The sequence below is a fragment of the Anolis sagrei genome, chromosome 6 (genome assembly GCF_037176765.1).
Source record: "Anolis sagrei isolate rAnoSag1 chromosome 6, rAnoSag1.mat, whole genome shotgun sequence".
NCBI classification, from domain to species: Eukaryota; Metazoa; Chordata; class Lepidosauria; order Squamata; family Dactyloidae; genus Anolis; species Anolis sagrei.
The window spans coordinates 80,169,885-80,185,913 of NC_090026.1; the positions used below are offsets into that span (position 1 = coordinate 80,169,885).

The 16,029-nt window shown below is 40.0% G+C and overlaps 1 protein-coding gene across 1 annotated transcript in view; it reads left to right on the plus strand.

Moving 5' to 3' along the window:
- Nucleotides 1-15,540, plus strand: part of MTURN (maturin, neural progenitor differentiation regulator homolog) — a 28,749-nt gene extending 13,209 nt beyond the window's left edge. The window contains exons 2-3 of the mRNA XM_060781837.2: nucleotides 12,223-12,345; nucleotides 15,260-15,540. Coding sequence (XP_060637820.1) covers nucleotides 12,223-12,345; nucleotides 15,260-15,370 — 234 coding nt within the window. The 3' untranslated portion in view covers nucleotides 15,371-15,540. The remainder of the gene's footprint in view (nucleotides 1-12,222; nucleotides 12,346-15,259) is intronic.
- Nucleotides 15,541-16,029: the final 489 nt, after the last annotated feature.

Sequence of the window (16,029 nt, forward strand, 5' to 3'; positions counted from 1 at the left end):
ACACAGGTTCAGGAAAAGACAAGATAGAGAATAACAAATGTTTCAGGGACCCCCAAAGACACTTGTGGCTGGATCAGGTGCACCAACTGAACTGTTATTAATAACAACCCTATTTGTGTATAATATTTTTATCCTAGTTTGTTATTTGTCTGACATGTGACTCTGATTTTATTTTATGTTCAAGCTGGTTATCTGAGATATTTTAAGTATTGACACCCATTTCTCCTGGTTTATCTTTACCAGTGTAAGACTCAGTCTATTTTTATTTCCCAAGCACTATTCCATTTATTTACCACAAAAGAAGTGCATTCAGCTCTCCGTATTCACACTGAGGATAGAGGCACAGAACCCCTGTGAAAGTGAAAAAACGTGAATAAAGAAATTACTATTGTTACCTGGAATTTCTAGTCTTCCAACACAATTCTATAGTCAGCTTTGCTAGAAGCTTACCATAGAACCACATTGGAGGACCTAGAGTCCTAGAGAGGTGTTCTCCATAGAAATCTCTAGGTCTTACAGCATGACTGGAAGAAGTTAACCGTAGAGTTGCACTGCAAGATCTAGAAATTCCTAGAATACATATTTTTAATCAAGTCAATCACAGTCAAAATCACAGATGTGTAAGGATAACTGTAATTTGATGTATCCCATTTTGAAATATTCAAGGCAAGAATATCTTGTACAGATCCTTAGATACTGACATCGCAGTTTATGGGTATGTAGCATTTGATACCTTATTTATTTATTTATACACCGCCTTTCTCTACTCCGAAGGGGACTTAAGGCGGCTTACATATAGACAATTATTCATTGCCTTAAAACACATACAATACCTTGCTATAGTTCTAAACAAGCTCTTTGGATTTTTGGCTTGGCTTTTTATGTAATTATTCCCAGGGCTAGTTTATGCAATCAACTGAATCAGCCAGTTGCTTTTACTGTTATAAAGCAATTGCAGGATTGTGCCACTCCAGGCTGACCTGAGATGGTAGTGTGCTTTGGAGGTGGCAGGGTTGCATTTATAGAGAATCTCCAGAGGTAGAAAAAAGGCATTGTTAGGGAAATAAGTCTTTAAATTTATCCATAATGTGTGTTTGTGTTTTTGGAAACACATCAAAACATACAGTTTTCAGATAAAGCATTCCTTCTTGATTCTTCTGACAAAAATGCTGACATGGACAATGCAAAAGAGAATATAAATCTGCTCTGAGAAAGAAGTGGCTATTTATACCTATATATTTTCATGCTTCTATCCTTATCAATCTCATTACAAAAGGGTGTATGTAGCAATCTTTTCGGAAATGAATTTGGAATTAATTCCTTCTAGATTTGCTTACTTTTTGAGAAATCTAGAATCCTTGTTATGAAGGGCTTCCAACTTCAATGCTAGGAAAGCCAATGTCCTTCAGCTAGTCCAGCTTCTCTGGGCAAATCTTTGACTTCCTTTGATGGAATTTGAACAGTTAAACTGGGTTTAGTATTATTCATGGGAAACAGAGGCTTTTCCTATGCCCGTACAGCCAGTCCCCAAGTTGTGAACAAAATAAGTTCTGTAGGTTTGTTCTGAAATTTAATTTGTGTGTAATTCAGAACAGGTACATATATAAGCTTTGGATAGTATAGGGAAGTGTTAATGCCTATGCAGTGTTCATTTTGCTGTCTTTGCACCTGTTCAGAAGATTTCCCCTAAATTTCTGTCCCTGTGATAACTGGATTTTGAAAAAAAAAAAAAAGCTTTTTGTGGAAACAAGCATTAAAGATAAAGCTTCAGTGGAAACTCCTTTCCCCATGATAACTCTTCCAGGAATGAATTTCCCTTCTGAGGAGTAGATTTCTCTCATTTCCTGTTGGCTCACTCCTGTTCTTAACTATGAGTTGTCTGTAAGTCGGATGTTTGTAACTTGGAGACTGCCTGCATTGGCAAGAAGTGCTGAAGGAACCATCCATTTTATTTATTTTTACATAATTGAACCGTTTTGTGAATGCTGCGGTCCATGTTGACATCACAGCTTATTGCATCCTGAAAAATGCAGAGGTATAGTTAGAATGAAGAAGATAGAAAGATAACTACTTCAGAAATGTCAACCGCCATTGATTGTACCATATACTGTCTAACCCTGCTTGTATATAACTATAAGTGAATTGGGTTGTTGTAGGTTTTTCCGGGCTATATGGCCAAGTTCTAGAGGCATTTTCTCCTGACGTTTCACCTGCATCTATGGCAAGCATCCTCAGAGGTAGTGAGGTCTGTTGGAAGTAGGAAAACGAGTTTATATATCTGTGGAATGACCAGGGTGGAACAAAGGACTTTTGTCTGCTGCAGCTAGGTGTGAATGTTTCAACTGACCACCTTGATTAGCATTTAATGGCTTGGAAGTGCCTGGGAGGAATCTTTTGTTGAGAGTGATTTGATGTGCCTGATTGTTTACTCTCTGTTGTTTTGCTGTTGTAATTTTTGAGTTTTTTAATACTGGTAGCCAGATTTTGTTCATTTTCATGGTTTCTTCCTTTCTGTTGAAATTGTTCACATGCTTGTGGATTTCAGTAAGTGAATTCTCTGTAACATTTCACAAATAGAAACCAGCAAAAAACTGGACCCCGGTCAAGGACTGGCTTAGGGAAAGGAAGATAAAGATATCAGTCTATTAATATTTAATAATATATAACTTAGGATCAATATCCATTATAACAAGATTTGAATATGTAGGTAGACTTAACTAGGAAAAAAGGAATGGAAAAAGTAACTATGTAAGAGATACATTAACATAAGAATAAGGAATGCACAAGAGAAAAGATAAATAAGAAAATATGAAATGTAGACACCTGGTAGAATAAAGCGTGACACAGATATTAATACTCAAATATTATTAAGTATGAACTTGTAGATGCATAGGAAAAAGTTTTAGTAGAAGGAAAATAATAATAATAATAAAGAAACAAGTGAACAGAAAAAGAGGGAGGATACACTCCCCAAAAATACCAGAGTAGAATGGAGGGGAGGTCAAATGCCGAGGCTAACTAGCCTCTTTTTTAAATGTGTCTTTAGATAGGTAGTCTGTGTGCGTTATTAGAATGTTATCATATTAGAGACTCGTAACTCTGTATCAATGCACGTCGTACTTGTTTTTATGTCGCTTTGTCTTTGTCGGTGAGCATGTCTTTTGTATGCTATCTTCCTTTTCTTGTCTTTAATATTGTAATAATAAAATCTAATAAAAAAAAGAAACCAAGAAACATGTGGCCAAGTGTGGTCAAGTTGGCAAAATTCATTGATAAGGACGAACATACATATTCATAGTTAGGAGAGGTTGTAGAAGTTTAATATTTCCTTAGCCTACTGGGAAACGTAAGATTTCACCCCTCGTCTCCTATCTCCCCTTGGAGTTGATTGAGTGTGAACTACTTTTGCAGGTTGAACTCAGTTTGCAGCAATTGAAATAAACTAAAGAGAAAAGGGGGAAAGAAAGTGAAAGTAGGATATTTTAAAAGCAGCCGGAAAAGCGGGTTGATAGATAATTAATCAGGACTTTCTCTGCCAAATCAGGATTAGAGGGTGTTTAAGCTACAAGTGCATGCTACTTGATTACTCCTGCTAAACAAATGACAGACTTTCTATCATGATATCAAAACTGAGTGCTGTACTTTGTTTCTTCCCCAACAAATCAGTGTCATAAAACCAACAAATACCATAGAGCAGCTGTTAGTTAGGCGTAATGATGTCATTAAGCTCTAGGAGATTGTTCTAGGAAGTGTAGTCTGAGAATTGCAGGATTATCTACATGCTTTATTATGTACATTATTCTGTACCACTGAGTACTAGCATTACTACTTAATACTTTTGTTTAATGTTGTGTATAGTTTAGTTATATGCAGTTGTCAATTTACTTTATGTATTTCATTAGGTTTTATCTCAATAATGTGTTTTACAGCTGTGTTACATTTTTTGTATATTTGTTACTTCTTCCTTCCTCTGTGTGTGTATTAGATTGTATGCCTTTGGCAGTACTTTTTCATTATTCTGTTACTTGTAAAGTACCATATTCACTGATGATACTACAGAAATACAACAATAATATAGTCTGCCCTTCACTTTTACAGGATAAGCATTTACGGATTTGCTTGTTTGCAGATTGCTGTATATGCCACCTCCTCCACTGCTGCCCTACACCATTTTTAACAGTGACTTTGATAGCACCAGTGTCACTGGAAGGAAATGATACTGACAGGGTTGCTGAGCCCAGCTATGCACATGTTCCCTCATTCATTTGCTCACATGTGGGCGAGAGAAAGAGATGTGATGGAAGAAAGGAAGGAAGGCGCACACCATTTTTCTCACATACTCACTTGCTTAATTCTATGAGCAGGAGGCAAGAAGGGGATGAAAGGAGGGAGAATTCACCTGTTTGTTCACTTACTTGCAAGGGCAGGAAGGGAAAAGAAGATGGGATGGGAAGAGGTGCATTATATTTGTTCATTTGTCAAGGGGATGGGAAGAGAGAAGGAATGTGTATTTGCTCATTTGCATGGGTGGGATGGGGGAGCAGGGAAGAGGATGGAATGGGAATAGAGAAGGCATGAGCATTCACTGTCGTGAGTAGACAGGGAGGGAGAAGAGGATGGGACAGAGGGAAGGATGGTGCACACATTTGTTCACTCCTGTGGGCCGAAGGGGGATGGAAATGGGATGAGATGAGAGAGGATGCACATGTTCACTCACACTCACGGGAGGAGGGAAGGAAATGGGATGGGATGGGGTGTCCCCTTTCTTCTGCTGACCTGCCCCCACCCCCCTTTTCTGCATAAGCAAATGAGCAAAGGATTGCCCAAATAGCTGGGCCCAGTCATCCAACCAATATTTATTTATTTACTCTATTTGTACCCTGCCTTTCTCTACCCTGAAGGGGACTCAAGACAACTTACATAGAGACAATTATTCAATGCCTTAAAACACACACAATTCCAAAAAATTAAAGTTAAATTAGAAAAAAATTAAAACATATTAAACATTTAAAAACATTCAGTTCCATCTGTGTGTATGTATGTGTGTCTAATACAGATTTTCTACATTTGTGGGGGTTTGTACCCACAAAAGGATGGCTGCAGTAATAATTCTCATAGAGATAAGATGGTAAAACCAGTTGCCCAGTAACATTTCACACCGGGATTGTGGCGCAGCTGGCTGAGTGTCAGCTGCATTAAGATCACTCTGACCAAAAGGTCATGAGTTCGAAGCCAGCCCGGGCTGGAGTGGGTGTCCAGCCATTGTGTAGCCCGTTGTCGACCTTTGCAACCCGAAAGACAGTTGCATCTGTCAAGTAGGAAAATAAGGGACCACCTTGTGTGGGAGGCTAAATTTAACTAATTTATGAGGCCATAAAGAAAGAAGACTCCGGGGAATATGGAATGCGGAAGAACTTCATCGGTGTCGTTGATGGACGATGAAAAGCAGCAGCTCCCCTGGCGGCCAGAAAAAAAAAAGTTAAATAGCCTTTGTCTGTTAAATGTTGTTTGTCAAACTGGCATTGAATGTTTGCCATATATGTGTTTACTGTAACCCGCCCTGAGTCCCCTGCGGGGTGAGAAGGGCGGAATATAAGAACTGTAAATAAATAAATAATAAATCTAATGGGAGCAAAGCACATGGTTGCATGCTATTCAAGAGCAAAGTCAAAACACCTACCCTCGACATCTCAGTGTGCAAGAATTCTTTTTTGACAGAGTATTTGAACATCTGCACCTCCCCACACATGCCTACTGTTTGGAGTAGTACAACCCATGAACAATGTTTTACTGCTTTACTTCTTAAAGAGTGATAAAAGCATCCTCATGAATCCTTTTTCATGCAAGCACCAGAGAATCCTCATCTTTTCCAGGTTTTTCTTACTGTAGAAGGTTCCATTTCTTTCCCGAAGAAATGTGATGAAAATGATTGTTGCTAGTTTCATGCAATTCTGGTTTCATTTTTGCTGTGTAGAGCAGATATCATTGAAGCTTTTTATAAACTTCAAGACTAAGATGACGTTACTGTCTAGGTTATTGCTGATCCCTGTGATACTTCTAGCACTCAGGTGTCATTATAATCAATAAATTTAAAATTACCTGGCCCCTACATGACTTATTTTTTAAAAGAAATCCCCATGTTTGTCAATACAGTGATCTTTTTATTTTGTTTTTTTTAAGATCTCTTATTTTTAAAAAGACAATTGAATACATAAGTGTCTTATGTATTCCCCCTCCCCTTATACTTCAAAGGGTGGCGTGTGTGCATGTATGTATCTATCTTTCATATGCTTTATTAAACAATTTGATTCTGTCTTTCCTCCCAGGAGCTCAAGTTGATACATCCCATTTCTCCCGTTTTATCCTCAGAACAACCTTGTTAGGTAGAATAGTCTGATATTTTTAAATACATATTTATATTTAAATGATTTTAATAATAGGAACAAAGATCAAACCAAGATATTGAAAATGCTGTATAGCATAGAACTAGCACACAAAAACTATAGTAAAAACTTAAGGATCTAAAATCAAACAGAAAATGAAGCAACACTGTAGGTAAAACCACAAGCCTGTAATCTATATAAATAAAAATGTAATGTTCATTTGTGGGATGGACATAACTCAAAAACCACTGAATGAATTGACACAAAATTTGGACACTACACCCCTAACAGACCAACGAGTGACCATCATTCATAAACCCCTCCCCCAAAAATAGTGGAAGGGACTTAAAAACCCAAAAAAGCTAACGACGATACAGCGCATGTGCAAAAACGACAGCTATCAGCATCCCCTAGACCAGGCCCTTTAGGGAAGGAGGATGCTCCGACTGCACTATTTCCAAGCTGCAAGCTTGCTTCTCGTTGGAATTTCTTGAGAGCATTCCAATATTTCCAATTTCCTATTCCTGGACTGCAACTCCCTGTAATCCTCCAGATAGATAAGATATATAGATTAGATAGAGATAGATAGTAGGTAGATAGATCAATCAGGAGGACTGCTGGGAGTTACAGTCCAAGAATGGGTAGAGAAAGAAGAAAGGAGAGAAAGAAAAAGGGAAGAAAAGGGGTAGAAAAGGAAGGAAGGAAAGAGAGAAGGAAAGAAAAAAGGGAAGGAAGGAAAGAGGGAGGGAAGGAGAGGAAGAAAGGAGAGAAAGAGGGAGGGAAGACTGGCCACAGCAACGTGTGGCTGGTACAGCTTGCATGGAGCGTAATGGCAAATACTTAGAAGGCTTGGAGGAACAAAGACATTTTAATTAGTTACAGAATAAAAACAATGTTAACAGGAACATTTTAGGAAGAAAAAATATACACCAACTGAAGAACTATTATGCTTCATTGACATTTTTAGCATCTATAAATTCATCAATAAAGCTAATATATTGATTTCATTGGCTTGAATGGCTACTCTAGATAAAACAGAGTTTTATCTTTGGATAGGCATTTCATCCTCTTCCTTAGCAGCTCTTTCTCCCCTAGGTATCATGATCATGACTAGTTCATCATCTTTTCTATTGAACAACACATGCATGGCTTTAGTCCCCATGCATCTTGAATTTGTACTACTTAGAGAATTTGTAACTTAATTTAGCGGTTTCATTTTTTCACATTATAATTTCTTACTTTGAAAAACTGTAAACACAGCTTGATCAATACTGTAGCTCTGTTTTTGTCTCTCACAGATCAGGAGTGGGTAGAAAATAAAAGAGTGGGCGTACTCGTTGGATGGTATATTGATCCATTATGTCTCTTTACTGTCAAGAGAATCTCAAGTACTCTGTGCTAGAAGTGCCAGATTTCACCAATTCTAAGACACACTTCCCCCTTCCCCAAAATCAAGGCTAAAAGGGAGGAGAGCATCCGAGTATCACCAGCATCCTAGATTTTCAGGTGTTGTTTTTTTTATAAAGAAGATCAGGAATGGCAGCTGGGGCTGTGAGAGTGGGAGGGAAGGAAGCAAGCAGGGAGCCACCAAGCTTCACCCCAATCTCTCAGCTGGCTTCTCCCCTTTCCTTCAGTTGTCTTATCCCAGATCTCCCAGCCAGCTGAAGGAAAGGGAGAAAGCCAGCTGAGAAATCGGAGAAAGCCAGCTGAGAGTTCGGGAGTCTGTTTTCTTTGAGGAAAATATTTTTTTTCCTAAAATTGAAGCTCTAAAAAGAGGGGTGCATTTGGAATTGATGGTGTCCCAGATTCAGTGAAATACAATATCCAGCCATTTTTATCAGTCCCATATTTTTGTATATCTGAGAAACAGAGAGTAGAGCTTGGAAAATTATGAAGCGAATATGGTTTAGTTCTGGACTACCTGGAAGATTGTATGTCCATGTATGAGGCAGTCTGAGCCCTGAGAGCATCAGAAAAGGCTCCTCTCTAATTTTCACCACTTTCATAGATATGACTGGTGAAGCTCTGAAACTCTCAGAAAAGCCAGAATGGCCCACCCATGCCAGCCTTCTGTTGGCAGAAAAATACTTATAGAATACTAGCTGTGCCCTGCCACGCGTTGCTGTGGCCTATAGTAAAACTTATCAAAGTTGAGGTAGATATCTGGACTATTATGAAAGAGAGGTCCCTACCTATTCCTTCCCCCTTTTCCTCCCCCTTTCTCTCCTTTCTTCCTTCTCTACCTCTTTCTTTCTTTCCTTCTTTCAATACTTGGTTTCATCCTTCTCTCTTTCCTTCATTCCCTCCTCCTTCCTTCCTTTGCCTTTCTTCCCTCCCTGTTTGCTTCCTTCTTTCACTTTTTATTTCCTTTTATTTCACCACCATCATAACAATAACAATAATGCAATGCATTGCCTCTGGGACCTGACACCTCTCCCATTCCCCCTAAAAGGGTCTCATAGGAACAATAGCATAATAATAATAGAAATAACAACCTTTACCCGCCACGTGTTGCTGTGGCCAATCTTCCCTCTTTCTCCCTTCTTTCCCTCCCTCCCTCCCTCCCTCCCTCCCTCCCTCCCTCCCTCCTTCCTTCCTTCCTTCCTTCCTTCCTTCCTTCCTTCCTTCCTTCCTTCCCATCTTTCCTTCTCCTCTTCTTTCTCTCTTTCCTTCCTTCCCCCTTTTTCTTTCTCTTCTGCGGTCTCTCTTTTCTTTCCTTCCATCTTTCCTTTTCTTTCCTTTTCTTCTTCCTCTAACTTTCCTTCCTTCCCCCTTTTCCTTTACCTCCCTTTCTCTTTCTTCCTTCTTTCCTTCCTTCCTGTCTTTCCTAGATTTTGACAGGGCGGGAAGGGGCGGGGTGGGGTTTGGAGGTGGCGTGAAGTAGAAGGAGGTAAGATTGGGGCAGGGGAGTGATGGAGCGTGGGGTTGCGTGTGTGTGTGCGGCAGCGGGGGGAGTGATGGAGCGTGGGGTTGCGTGTGTGTGTGCGGCGGCGGGGGGAGTGGGGTTGCGTGTGTGTGTGCGGCAGCGGGGGGAGTGGGGTTGCGTGTGTGTGTGTGGCGGTGGGGGGAGTGATGAAGCGTGGGGTTGCGTGTGTGTGTGTGGTGGCGGGGGGAGTGGGGTTGCGTGTGTGTATGCGGCGGCGGGGGGAGTGATGGAGCGTGGGGTTGCGTGTGTGTGTGCGGCAGGGTGTGTGTGTGTGCAGGAAGCGGCGCGGCGGGGCTTGGAGTGGGCATGGTTTCCGCAGAGGGAACGTTGGCCGGAAAGCCATGTGCGCGCGCCAGGGAACTTGCGGCTGGGCGCCAATGCGCATGCTCAGTTGTTTTGCCGTTTTGTGAGTGTGTTGTTGTGTTGTTTTTCATTTTGAGTAGATATGTTTGTACCTTGTGGGTTGTGTTATGGGTATGGGAATTTTGGTTAAGTTTCGTTGGGGTTTTTTTGAGTTTTGTTCTTTTGCCGTTTTGTGAGTGTGTTGTTGTGTTGTTTTTCATTTTGAGTAGATATGTTTGTACCTTGTGGGTTGTGTTATGGGCAGGGGGATTTTAGTTAAGTTTCGTTGGGGGATTTTTGAGTTTTGTTGTTTTGCCGTTTTGTGAGTGTGTTGCTGTGTTGTTTTTCATTTTGAGTAGATATGTTTGTACCTTGTGGGTTGTGTTATGGGCACGGGGATTTTAGTTAAGTTTCGTTGGGGGATTTTTGAGTTTTGTTGTTTTGCCGTTTTGTGAGTGTGTTGTTGTGTTGTTTTTCATTTTGAGTAGGTATGTTTCTACCTTGTGGGTTGTGTTATGGGCACGGGGATTTTGGTTAAGTTTCGTTGGGGGATTTTTGAGTTTTGTTGTTTTGCCGTTTTGTGAGTGTGTTGTTGTTGTGTTGTTTTTCATTTTGAGTAGATATGTTTGTACCTTGTGGGTTGTGTTATGGGCACGGGGATTTTGGTTAAGTTTCGTTGGGGTTTTTTTGAGTTTTGTTGTTTTGCCGTTTTGTGAGTGTGTTGTTGTGTTGTTTTTCATTTTGAGTAGATATGTTTGTACCTTGTGGGTTGTGTTATGGGCATGGGAATTTTGGTTAAGTTTCGTTGGGGGATTTTTGAGTTTTGTTTCCTCGTTGGATGCCCCTAACAAATTTATATATATAGATAAGCTGGATAATAGAATGTTTTTAAAGCAAGGGCTTTAGATTGTTGTTGAACTATTTTACTGTATTTTTGTCCTTTCTGAGTGTAACATGTTTTTAATTGTTTAACTACTGTGCAGAGTTTAGTCTATTTAAAAGTTGGCTTCCATATGTTTTTAGCTGTGTTGTTATTTAGTGCTCTCAAGTTGTTTCCAGCTTAAGGTGAATCTATCATGTTTATTGTCATTACTGTGTGCATTCAATTCATTTCTGACTTTAAGGTGATGTTAAAGTGAGCCCATCATGGTGGTTTCTTTGTAAGATTTGTTCAGAGGTGAGTTGCCTTTGCCTTCTACCAAGGCTGAGAAAATGTGCCTTGCCAAAGGAAATCCAGTGGATTTCCATGGCAAAGTAGGTATTTGAACCCTGGTCTCCTGGAATTTCATCTAACATGCAGATAACTAGACCATGGTGGCTATTGTAATAGTTCTAAATTGGAAGCTACCTTGAGTCCCAATTTTGAGAAAAAGGCAAGTGTTAGTAGAAAAAAAAAACAATACTTTTGTGGGCTGTAGCTTCCCAAATCATCTGGTCTATTGCCTATGCTAACAGGGGGATTTGGGGAGATGTAGCTATTTTTTGTCCAGTTCACCCATGTCATTTGCCCATGTCATTTGCTGATGACAGAAAAATAGTGGTGTGCATCACTGAATCCTCTATGCAGGACAGCTTTCTCAATCCAACTGGAAGGGTTTGGACAACTTCCATCAGACATAACCTGCGTGCCTGTGATTCCTTGGATGTATCCCAGACATTGGATGGAGGCTTTTGGAAACAGTGGGCAACAGGGCACTTTGCCTATTTCCATCCTGGCCCCTTTTCAGTACTTAATCTAGATTTGGCTTCCCTGAGCCATGCTCCCACTTGGCACTCACTCATGGTTTTACTCTGGGCCCAGTCTGTGCCAGAGGGGTGAGGTGAAAAAACCTGCTGCTCCCTGCTCCTCTCTCTGCATGCAGAGGGCTGGTGAATAATGAGCCACAGCAAGAAAGAAAATTCACTGGCTATCAGGTTCTCAAGACGAGCTCACTGCTCCCTTTTGAGAAACCTGGGTGGTTGCCCCATAATGCAAGCCAAAAATACATTTCTAGACAAAAATAGGAAATCTTTAATAATGACTCATTAATCAACATTTTTCAAGGCTAATTGTTCCTTCCTCTTGAGGTTTTTTGAATAAAAAAAACAATATTTGTGTGTTTGTTTTGGCTGGTTATGTTTTTTTGGGATGTTGTTCTAGGTATTTGACAATGCAAGATTCTGGCAACAACCAGATTTTTTTCCTGATATGCCCACAATAAGCTGTTGTGTTGTTTACATATGGCCAGCATGTTAGAATTGGATGCAGAGAAGAGGGAAAACAGACCCAGAGCATAAACTGACGTTTTTGGATTCCATGTGTGGGGGAGGTTGAAGATTTCCTTGTATGTGCTACCACCCAAAACAGTGACCATTTCCTGTAATATATATATAGCAGACCTGTATGCCTAATAAAAGCAGGACTTGAAGATATCCACTGGATTTGGCCTCTGTTCCATCAACTGTGAATTGATTTTTAGCTTGCTTTTTGCTGTACTTTTAAAATAAAATTAAAGTACCACAATCTCCTAAAACTTCCAGTTTCAGGGTTTTGCTTAACTCCTGGTTTGTTTTCTCTGTCTTCCCTTTTAGCACGTTTGGAGTGAAAGCGAGGATTGCTTGCCTTTCCTGCAATTGGCTCAGGACTACATTTCTTCTTGTGGAAAAAAGACACTCCATGAAATACTGGAAAAAGTCCTCAAATCATTCAGACCTGTAAGTGTCTGTTTCCTTCAGCAAGAGGTTTTGGTCTAATGTGGTAATGTTCTCGAACTTTTTCAGCTATGGAGCCCCTTTTAAATCAAAAGTTTATAGTGGGGCCCCAATAAATGTTTATATATTATATATAATGTACGTATATCAGCCATGGGCATACTTTTTGACCCATTTTGACGTGTTTTAAAATTTGACAGACAGACCAGACCAGTGGCAGATAGATGGAGAGTGTCTGATTTTAACAGGCGTGTTTTTATCAATTGTTCTTCTTCTTCTTCTTCTTCTTCTTCTCCTCCTCCTCCTCCTCCTCCTCCTCCTCCTCCTCCTCCTCCTCCTCCTCCTCCTCCTCCCCCCCCCCCCCCGCCCATCAAACCACACACTGAAGCCATTTGAAGATTTAACAGATTATTATTATTATTATTATTTTTATTTATTTATTTATTTATTGAAGCAGAAACCCCAGAAGCCATCCAGTCCAATCTCCCTTTGCCATACAGGAAAAACACAATCAAAGCACCCCAACAGATGACCATCCAACTTTTGTAATTAATAATAATAATAATAATAGGAGCAGAAGCCTCAGAAGTCATCCAGTCCAGTCCCCTTCTGCCATGCAGGAAAAACACAATCAAAGCATATACTTCGTAGAGCCCCAAGGGCTCCACGGAGCACACTTTGAGAACCGCTGTGCTAGATATTAAATAAAACATGGCTACCATAGTTTCTCCAAAGTTCTCTTAAATCTGTTAAATCTTCAAATGGCTTCATTTTACTTCCCTGTCCCTCTGTTTTCCAAATAGAGATAACTATGTGAAACAGGAGGCAAAGAAAATGGTTCCTAGCCATGAAGTGTGGTTTGATGGGCAGGGGACAAGATGCAATCTGGTGTACAGGACTCTGAAGAACTGTGAAGTGTCTGGCTATATGAGAAAGCCTATGTAATAGAGTTATTTCCAGAGGCCCATTCTGATTACAGAAGTATAGTGCTGTGATTCCACTTTAACTACAATGCTTCCATCCTGTGGAGTTCTAGGAATTGCAATTTAGAAAGGGCATTTGGAATTCTCAGCCAGGGCACTCTAATGCCTTACCCCAGAGTACAAGCCCCATGCCAGTGAAAGTGAAATAATAATGTTCTCTTTATGTAAATAGGCCCCCAGTCTTTCTGTTATGGGATTTCACAAGACCTGTTCTTCCATTCTCTATCTGAAAATAATAAAGGCAAAGGGTGGGCTACTTTAAATGAATGTAGGTTTCCAGGACCAGATGAACTACATCCAGGAGTATTAGAAGTGCTGGCAGAAATAATCTCAGAACAACCAGCAATCATCTTTGAGAATTTCTGGAGAACAGAAGTTCCAGCGGACTAGGCCAAATGTTGTCTCAATGTTCAAAGAGGGGAAAAATGAGGACCCAAACAATTTTCACCTATGTCTTGTCTAAAGCTTTCATGGCCGGAATCACTCGGTTGCTGTGAGTTTTCTGGACTGTATGGCCATGTTCCAGAAGCATTCTCTCCTGACATTTCACCTACATCTATGGCAGGCGTCCCCAGTGACCAAGGAACATGAATCAAGGAACATGAAAGGAAATGCTGACTAATTTGACTTGAGAAGCCAGCCATAGCAGAGCACCTAATGAACCAGCCTGGACATAGCATATTATTTGAGAACACAGAAATGCTGGACCAGTCTAACAACTACCATGTCAGACTACTCAAAGAAGTCATTGAAATCCACAAGCATGTGGGCAATTTCAACAGAAAGGAGGAAACAATGAAAAGGAATGAAATCTGGCTACCAGCATTTAAAAACTCTGAAATCAGGACAGTAAATAAAGAGCAACACTCAAAAACAGGGGAATTCCAGACAAGAAAGCAGGGCCAGCTAATACCCCCCCCCCCCAACAAAGGACCTCCCTCAGGCTGCAACCAGCCAGGCTTTGAAGCTGCAAGGCTATTAAATGCTAATGAAGGTGGCCAATTGCAGTATTCACACTTGCCTCAAGCAGACAAAAGTTCTTTCTCCCACTGTGGGCATTCCACAGATATATCAACCTCACTTGCCTAGTTTCCAACAGACCTCACACCTCTGAGGATGCCTACTATAGATGTGAGTGAAACGTCAGGAGAGAATGCTTCTGGAACATGTCCATACAGCCCAGAAAACTCACAGCAACTTAATTTTCACCTAATCAACCAGGAATTTTTTTAGAGCAGATCATTAAACAGTCTGTAAGCACCTAGATCAGAATGCCAACACAACATGAGTTTATAAAAAACAACATGAGTTTCCCAAAAACAAGTCATTCCAGGCCAATCTCTCTCTCTTTTTTTTTAATAAAGATACAAGCTTTGTAGATGAAGGGAATGCTTTGGATGTATCATGTCTTGATTTCAGTAAAGCCTTTAACAATGACTGCCATGATATTTTTGCAAACAAGCTAGTAAAAATGCAGTCTAGAGACAATGCTATCAGGATTTATAATTGTTTGACCATCTGAACCAAAAGGATGCTCACGAAAGGCTCCCTCTTCCCCTTGTAGAAATGTGACTAGTGCGGTGCCGCAGGGTTTGATTCTGGGTCCCGTGCTATTTGACATCTTTATAAATGGCTTGATGATGGAATAGAGGGTGGGCTTATTATTTGAAGATGACACCAAATTAGGAGGTGTAGCTAGTACCTCAGGGGATAATATCGGAATTCAAAATGACCTTAATAATTAAATTATCAAAATGAATTTCAACATAAAGTTTGCCTCTACAAGCCACTGATCTACCTTCTAATTTTGTCTTAATTCATGGGATGTTTCAAATATTGTGCAAAAATTATTCTTGAATACCAGTGATATTGCCAGGTGTTACTCTTTCACACGACACTTATGGTGTATTTCTTTTCCCCCTCTTTACAAACAGCTATTGGGGCTTCCAGATGTAGATGATGATGCATTTGAAGAGTATAATGCAGATGTGGAAGAAGAAGAAGCAGAAGCCGATCACCAGCAAATGGGTGTCAGTCAGCAGTAATATTAAGAGGAATTTAAAATATATATATTATCCTACCATGTGGGGTCTTATGCTTCTGTATTAGCCTTTTTGAAATTAGCACATCACACCAGAAAAAGCTGGCTTCCAAACCCAAAGTTAAAAAAAACAGAAAAGAAAAGAAAACCATCGATATTTTAAAGTCTGTGATGAGCTTTGCTAAGAAGTGGCCTGAATTCACTCCTGCTTCAGTGAGGTTTCTATGGCGTTGTCTTAGTAGCATTCTGCCATTATCTTAGAACTAGGGTGTTTTCTCCCCTCGCTGATTGTCTTTTTGTTGTTGTTACGATTTATTATTATTATTATTATTATTATTATTATTATTATTATCATTTTGTTTATTTGTATAGGAGAATTAACATTTCACTGACCTGAATGTGATTTGAATGTAGGAACTATTTGGTTGACGTGTTAAGTACTTGCGTGACCTTAACGAGGACCATCCATGCAGAGAATAAATGCAATCTGCACTTTCAGTTTTAGATCTCTTTCTCTTTATTATGTCAGAACAAAACAAACTTAACAGGGGTTGTTTCAAATGAATGGCTTGCCAACAAAAGGCACAGTCCAGTCAAAATGCAACATTTCTCAATGCATTCATGTCTGTGGGATGAATGATTTAAACATGTACTCTATTTCAC